The sequence below is a fragment of the Penaeus vannamei genome, chromosome 15 (assembly GCF_042767895.1).
Source record: "Penaeus vannamei isolate JL-2024 chromosome 15, ASM4276789v1, whole genome shotgun sequence".
Classification (NCBI taxonomy): domain Eukaryota; kingdom Metazoa; phylum Arthropoda; class Malacostraca; order Decapoda; family Penaeidae; genus Penaeus; species Penaeus vannamei.
Window position 1 is genome coordinate 14794951 of NC_091563.1, and position 7500 is coordinate 14802450.

Consider the following 7500-nt stretch of genomic DNA (forward strand, 5'->3'; position numbering starts at 1 on the left):
CACCTCATATAATTTCTCCCAACACATAAAAAACACCTATAAAATCAAATAATCAAGCATACCATATACTAACAATCCCCCCCCCCCTCCCCTCCACACACCCCCCCCCCCCGAAAAAAAAAACTCAACCGACTCACTCAATATTCGGAAAGAGAAAAAAAACGCGATCATGTTACCTCTTATAATTTCACCAAAACATAAGATCATAAAAATAAATTATACTCTATATTACTATTAAAAAAAGAAGAGAAAAACAAGAAAAACACCTCATATAATTTCTCCCAACACATAAAAAACACCTATAAAATCAAATAATCAAGCATACCATTATACTAACAATCCCCCCCCTCCACCCCCCCCCCCCCCCCCCCGCAAAAAAAAAAAAAAAAAAAAAAAAACCTCAACCGACTCACTCAATATCCGGAATCTCGACCTTCCCGACTTCCAAGGGATCCAGAACAGGAATCCCCAAGACAGGAATCCCCGTCTTCATGGCTTCGGCAAAATTTTCCAACACCAGCCTGATGTAGTTGTCCACGCTCTCGTCTCTCAGGTCCCGCTGCGACGACGGCCGGGCTACGGAAGGTTGTGTGGTTGAGTGGTATAGGCTGGGTGAGGGGTTTTGGGGGTGTGGCTGAGTGGTATAGGGTGGGTGAGGGGTTTTGGGGGTGTGGTTGAGTGGTATAGGCTGGGTGAGGGGTTTTAGGGGGTGTGGTTGAGTGGTATGGGCTGTGTGAGGGGTTTTGGGGGTGTGGCTGAGTGGTATAGGCTGGGTGAGGGGGTTTGGGCGTGTGGTTGAGTGGTATATAGGCTGGGTGAGGGGGTTTGGGGGTGTGGTTGAGTGGTATAGGCTGGGTGAGGGGGGTTTGGGGTGTGGTTGAGTGGTATAGGCTGGGTGAGGGGGTTTGGGGGTGTGGTTGAGTGGTATAGGCTGGGGTGACGGGTTTTATGGGTGTGGTTGAGTGGTATCAGGCTGGGTGACGGGTTTTGGGGTGTGTGGTTGAGTGGTATAGCCTGGGTGAAGAGGGGGGTTTGGGGGGTATGGTTGAGTGGTATAGGGTGGGGTGAGGGGTTTTGGGCGTGTGGTTGGGTGGTATAGGGTGGGTGAGGGGTTTTGGGTGTGTTGGTTGAGTGGTATAGGCTGGGTGAGGGGGTTTTAGGGGTGTGGTTGAGTGGTATAGGGTGTGGGTGAGGGGTTTTGGGTGTGTGGTTGAGTGGTATAGGGTGGGTGGAGGGGTTTTGGGGGTGTGGTTAGAGTGGTAGTAGGGTGGGTGAAGGGTTTTTTAGGGGGTGTGGTTGAGTGGTATAGGGTGGGTGAGGGGTTTTGGGGGTGTGGTTGAGTGGTATAGGGTGGGTGAGGGGTTTTAGGGTGTGTGGTTGGAGTGGTATAGGGCTGGGTGAGGGGTTTTGGGGGTGTGGTTGAGTGGTATAGGCTGGGTGAGGGGGTTTTGGGGGTTTGGTTGAGTGATGGTATAGGCTGGGTGAAGGGTTTTAGGGGGTGTGGTTGAGTGGTATAGGGTGGGTGAGGGGTTTTGGGTTTGGTTGAGTGGTATAGGCTTTGGTGAAAGGTTTAGGGGTGTGGTTGAGTAGTACAAAGAGATTTAGATTAGAGGTTTAAGGTGTGTGGTTGGAGTGGTATAGGGTGGGTGAGGGGTTTTGGGGGTGTGGTTGAGTGGTATAGGGTGGGTGAGGGGTTTTGGGTGTGTGGTTATTTAGAGTGGTATAGGGGTGGGTGAGGGGTTTTGGGGGTGTGGTTGAGTGGTATAGGGTGGGTGAGGGGTTTTGGGTGTGTGGTTGAGTGGTATAGGCTGGGTGAGGGGTTTTGGGGGTGTGGTTGAGTGGTATAGGGTGGGTGAGGGGTTTTTAGGGGTGTGGTTGAGTGGTATAGGGTGGGTGAAAGGGGGTTTTGGGTGTACTGTAGGTTGAGTGGTATAGGCTGGGTGAGGGGTTTTGGGTGTGTGGTTGAGTGGTATAGGTGGGTGAGGGGTTTTGGGTGTGTGGTTGAGTGGTATAGGGTGGGTGAGGGGTTTTTGGGGGTGTGAGTTGAGTGGTGCATAGGGGTGGGTGAGGGGTTTTTGGGTGTGTGGTTGAGTGGTATAGGTGTGGGTGAGGGGTTTTAGGGGTGTGGTTGAGTGGTACTAGGGTGGGTGAGGGGTTTCTTGGGGGTGGTTGAGTGGTATAGGCTGGATGAGGGGTTTTTGGGGTGTGGTTGAGTGGTATAGGCCGGGTGAGGGGTTTTAGGGTGTGTGGTTGAGTGGTATAGGGAATTGGGTAGAGGGGGTTTTTGGGTGTGTGGTTGAGTGTGAGGTATAGGGTGGAGGTGAGGGGTTTTGGGTGTGTGGTTGATGGTGGTATAGGGTGGGTGAGGGGTTTTGGGTGTGTGGTTGAGTGGTATAGGCTGGGTGAGGGGTTTTAGGCGTATGGTTGAGTGTGGTCATAGGGTGGGTGAGGGGTTTTAGGGGGTGTGGTTGAGTGGTATAGGCTGGGTGAGGGGTTTTAGGGTGTGTGGTTGAGTGGTATAGGCTAAGTGAGGGGTTTTGGGGGTGTGGTTGAAGTGGTATAAGGGTGGGTGAGGGGTTTTGGGTGTAGTGGTTGGAGTGGTATAGGGTGGGTGAGGGGTTTTGGGGGTGTGGTTGAGTGGTATAGGGTGGGTGAGGAGTTTTAGGGGTGTGGTTGAGTGGTATAGGGTGGGTGAGTGGGGTTTTGGGTGTGTGATTGAGTGGTATAGGGTGGGTGAGGGGTTTTGGGGGTGTGGTTGAGTGGTATAGGAGGTGGGTGAGGGGTTTTGGGGGTGTGGTTGAGTGGTATAGGCTGGGTAAGGGGTTTTAAAGAGGGGGTGTGGTTGAGGTGGTATAGGCTGGGTGAGGGGTTTTGGGGTTGTCTGGTTGAGTGGTATAGGGTGGATGAGGGGTTTTGGGTGTGTGGGCTTGAGTGGGTATATAGGGTGGGTGAGGGGTTTTAGGGTGTGTGGTTGAGTGGAATAGAGCTGGGTGAGGGGTTTTGGGGTGTGGTTGAGTGGTAGTAGGCTGGGGTGAGGGGGTTTTAGGGTGTGTGGTTGAGTGGAATAGGCTGGGTGAGGGGTTTTGGGGGTGTGGGGTTGAGTGGTATAGGGTGGGTGAGGGTTTTGGAGTGTGTGGTTGGAGGCTGGTATAGAGAGGTGGGTGAGGGGTTTTGGGGGTGTGGTTGAGTGGTATAGGCTGGGTGAGGGGTTTTAGGGGGTGTGGTTGAGTGGGTATAGGGTGGGTGAGGGGTTTTAGGGGGTGTGGTTGAGTGGTATAGGGTGGGTGAGGGGTTTTTAGGGGTAGTGGTTGAGTGTGTGGTATAGAAAGGGTGGGTGAGGGGTTTTAGGGGGTGTGGTTGGAGTGGTATAGGGTGAGTGAGGGGTTTTGGGTGTGTGGTTGAGTGGTATAGGATGGGTGAGGGGTTTTGGGTGTGTGGTTGAGTGGTATAGGGGTGGGTGAGGGGTTTTAGGGGGTGTGTGGTTGAGTGGTATAAGGGTGGGTGAGGGGTTTTGGGGGTGCTGGCTGAGTGGTATAGGCTGGGTGAGGGGTTTTGGGGGTGTGGTTGAGTGGTATAGGGTGGGTGGCAGGGGTTTTAGGGGGTGTGGTTGAGTGGTATAGGCTGGGTGAGGGGTTTTGGGGGTGTGGTTGAGTGGTATAGGCTGAGTGAGGGGTTTTGGGGGTGTGGTTGAGTGGTATAGGCTGGGTGAGGGGGTTTTAGGGGGTGTGGTTGAGTGGTATAGGCTGGGCGAGGGTTTTGGGTGTGTGGTTGAGTGGTATAGGCTGGGTGAGGGGGTTTTGGGGGTGTGGTTGAGTTGTATAGGGTGGGTGAGGGGTTTTGGGTGTGTGGTTTGAATGGTATAGGCTGGGTGAGGGGTTTTAGGGGGTGTGGTTGAGTGGTTATAGGGTGGGTGAGGGAGGTTTTGGGGGTGTGGTTGAGTGGTATAGGGTGGGTGAGGGGTTTTGGGGGGTGTGGTTGAGTGGTATAGGCTGGGTGAGGGGTTTTAGGGGGTGTGGTTGAGTGGTATAGGGTGGGTGAGGGGTTTTAGGGGTGTGGTTGAGTGGTATAGGCTGGGTGAGGGGTTTGGGGGTGAGTGGTATAGGCTGGGTGAGGGGTTTTAGGGGTGTGGTTGAGTGGTATAGGGTGGGTGAGTGGGTTTTGGGTGTGTGGTTGAGTGGTATAGAGGTGGGTGAGGGGTTTTGGGGGTGTGGTTGAGTGGTATAGGGTGGGTGAGGGGTTTTGGGGGTGTGGTTGAGTGGTATAGGGTGGGTGAGGGGTTTTGGGTGTGTGGTTGAGTGGTATAGGCTGGGTGAGGGGTTTTTAGGGGGTGTGGTTGAGTGGTATAGGGTGGGGGGAGGGGTTTTTGGGGGTGTGGTTGAGTGGTATAGGGTGGGTGAGGAGTTTTGGGGGTGTGGTTGTGTGGTAGAGGTTGGGTGAGGGGTTTTGGGTGTGTGGTTGTGTGGTGTAGGGTGGGTGAGGGGTTTTGGGGGTGTGGTTGAGTGGTATAGGCTGGATGAGGGGTTTTAGGGGGTGTGGTTGAGTGGTATAGGCTGGGTGAGGGGTTTGGGGGTGAGTGGTATAGGCTGGGTGAGGGGTTTTAGGGGTGTGGTTGAGTGGTATAGGGTGGGTGAGGGGTTTTGGGGGTGTGGTTGAGTGGTATAGGCTGGGTGAGGGGTTTTGGGGGTGTGGTTGAGTGGTATAGGCCGGGTGAGGGTTTTGGGTGTGTGGTTGTGTGGTATAGGCTGGGTGAGGGGTTTTGGGGTGTGGTTGAGTGGTATAGGCTGGGTGAGGGGGTTTGGGGGTGTGGTTGAGTGGTATAGGGTGGGTGAGGGGTTTTGGGTGTGTGGTTGAGTGGTATAGGCTGGGTGAGGGGTTTTGGGTTGTGTGGTTGAGTGGTATAGGCCGGGTGAGGGGTTTTGGTGTGTGGGTTGTGTGGTATAGGCTGGGTGAGGGGTTTTGGGGGTGTGGTCGAGTGGTTATAGCTGGGTGAGGGGGTTTGGGGTGTGGTTGAGTGGTATAGGCTGGGTGAGGGGTTTTGGGGGTGTGGTTGAGTGGTATAGGCCGGGTGAGGGGTTTTGGGGGTGTGGCTGAGTGGTATAGGCTGGGTGAGGGGGTTTGGGCGTGTGGGTTGAGTGGTATAGGGTGGGTGAGGGGTTTTGGGTGTGTGGTTGAGTGGTATAGGCTGGGTAAGGGGGTTTGGGGGTGTGGTTGAGTGGTATAGGCTGAGTGAGGGGTTTTAGGGGGTGTGGTTGAGTGGTATAGGCTGGGTGAGGGGTTTTAGGGGTGTGGTTGAGTGGTATAGGCTGGGTGAGGGGTTTGGGGGGTGTGGTTGAGTGGTATAGGCTGGGTGAGGGGTTTTGGGGGTGTGGTTGAGTGGTATAGGCTGGGTGAGGGGTTTTAGGGGTGTGGTTGAGTGGTATAGGCTGGGTGAGGGGGTTTGGGGGTGTGGTTGAGTGGTATAGGGTGGGTGAGGGGTTTTGGGCGTGTGGTTGAGTGGTCTAGGTTGGATAAGGGTTTTTGGGGTGTATGGTATAAGCTGGGTGAGAGGGTTTGGGGGTGTGGTTAGTGGTATAGGGTGGGTGAGGGGTTTTGGGGGTGTGGTTGAGTGGTATAGGCTGGGTGAGGGGTTTTAGGGGGTGTGGTTGAATGGTATAGGCTGGGTGAGGGGTTTTGGGTGTGTGGTTGAGTGGTATAGGCTGGGTGAGGGGTTTTGGGGGTGTGATTGAGTGGTATAGGCTGGGTGAGGGGTTTTGGCGGTGTGGTTGAGTGGTCTAGGTTGGATAAGGGGTTTTGGGGTGTATGGTATAGGCTGGGTGAGGGGGTTTGGGGGTGTGGTTAGTGGTATAGGCTGGGTGAGGGGTTTTAGGGGTGTGGTTGAGTGGTATAGGCTGGGTGAGGGGGTTTGGGGGTGTGGTTGAGTGGTATAGGTTGGGTAAGGGGTTTTAGGGGGCAGTTATTGTAGGGATTTGTAGGGGTTTTAATGATGGTGATGATAATGATAATAATAGTGATGGTAATGATAAAAAAATTGTATGGATACTATTAATAATACTAATACTAATGTTAATGATGATATTGATAATAATAGTGATAATGATAATGACAAAAAAAAATGATAAGGAAACTATTAATAACACTAATACTAATAATAATAATGATAATGATAATAATAATAATAATATTAATGATAATGATAACAATGATTATGATAATGCTGATAATAATGATGGTGATAATGATGATAATAATAACAATAATAGTGACAATAATAATAGCACTAATAATAGAAATAACACTAACAACAACAATAACGATACTGATAGCAGTTAACAACAGTAACGAAATAATAATAACGATAGCAAAAATGATAAGGAATAAAAACAACAGTAATAACAGCAACAATAACAAAAAATAATGGAGAGAGTAACAGTGATGTGAAAGTCAATAACAGAAGATAAGGCGCGAGTTCACAGAATGAGAAGAGGAAACAACTAAAAAATATGAAACTCCAACGTTGAAAAAACAGTATTTCACACTTGACTGGAGGCTGTCATGGGGAGTCACTGACAGCAGGATTAAACTTGGGAAATCTGTAGCTACGCATTTTTTCTTTTTTTTTCTACTTTTTCTAGCTTTCCTTTTTGTTCTGTTTGTCGAACCTTCGCTCGCTCTCTGTCTGTTTCGCTCGCTTGCTCGCTCCCTCGTTCTATTTTTCTCTTTCGCTCACTCGCTTTCTCTCTATCTATCTATCTATCTGCTTGTCTGTCTGTCTCTGTCTCTCTCTCTCTCTCTTTCCCTCTTCTCTTTCTCTTTCTCTTTCCTTCTTCTCTCGCTCTCTCTCTTTCTCTCTCTCTCTCTTTCTCTCTCTCCATCAATCTCTCTATCTGCTTGTCTCTCTCTCTATTTCTCTATCTATCTCCATCTATCTACCTATCTATCTGCTTGGTAATTTGGATATGCGGAGTTACAACCGTAAATCGACTCATTCTAATGGTAGCCAACAGAGGGCTCTAGTAAAGCAATTCCACCAATCAACGAGCGCCAAACATAATCTTTTAGGTTCCTCCGGCCAATCACGTAATTTTTAAAATAATCTTCACAACTAATAAACTATTTAAGCACGTAGAAAAAAATAATATATTTATTTGATCATATCCATCATGTGGGATATATATTTACTATATACAAAGGAACCAATACAAATACTTTTATTAATATATCATTAATAAATATTATTATTAATATGTTATTAGTAGTATTAGTCCAACCAGTTTTTTTATTGATTTATTTATTTTTCATCATTGTTAAACAAAGAACCGGACCAAAATTTTTAGTAATCGCTGTCTGTCGTCAAAGGAAATATTTCAAACTTATTCTTGTCCATGCACTTTGGAATTTATTGTCAAAATGCCGACAGTCATAAATTGCTATACCCGTTTAGCGTTGGTATTGCCAGGTCATATATCAAGAAATTAGTTTTTTCTATATCATTTATAATAA

General features: G+C 49.5%; 1 protein-coding gene across 1 annotated transcript in view; it reads right to left on the reverse strand.

Moving 5' to 3' along the window:
• Nucleotides 1-7500, reverse strand: part of LOC113811073 (uncharacterized) — a 29992-nt gene that overhangs the window by 11864 nt on the left and 10628 nt on the right. Inside the window, exon 2 of the mRNA XM_070130139.1 lies at nucleotides 414-576. Coding sequence (XP_069986240.1) covers nucleotides 414-576 — 163 coding nt within the window. The remainder of the gene's footprint in view (nucleotides 1-413; nucleotides 577-7500) is intronic.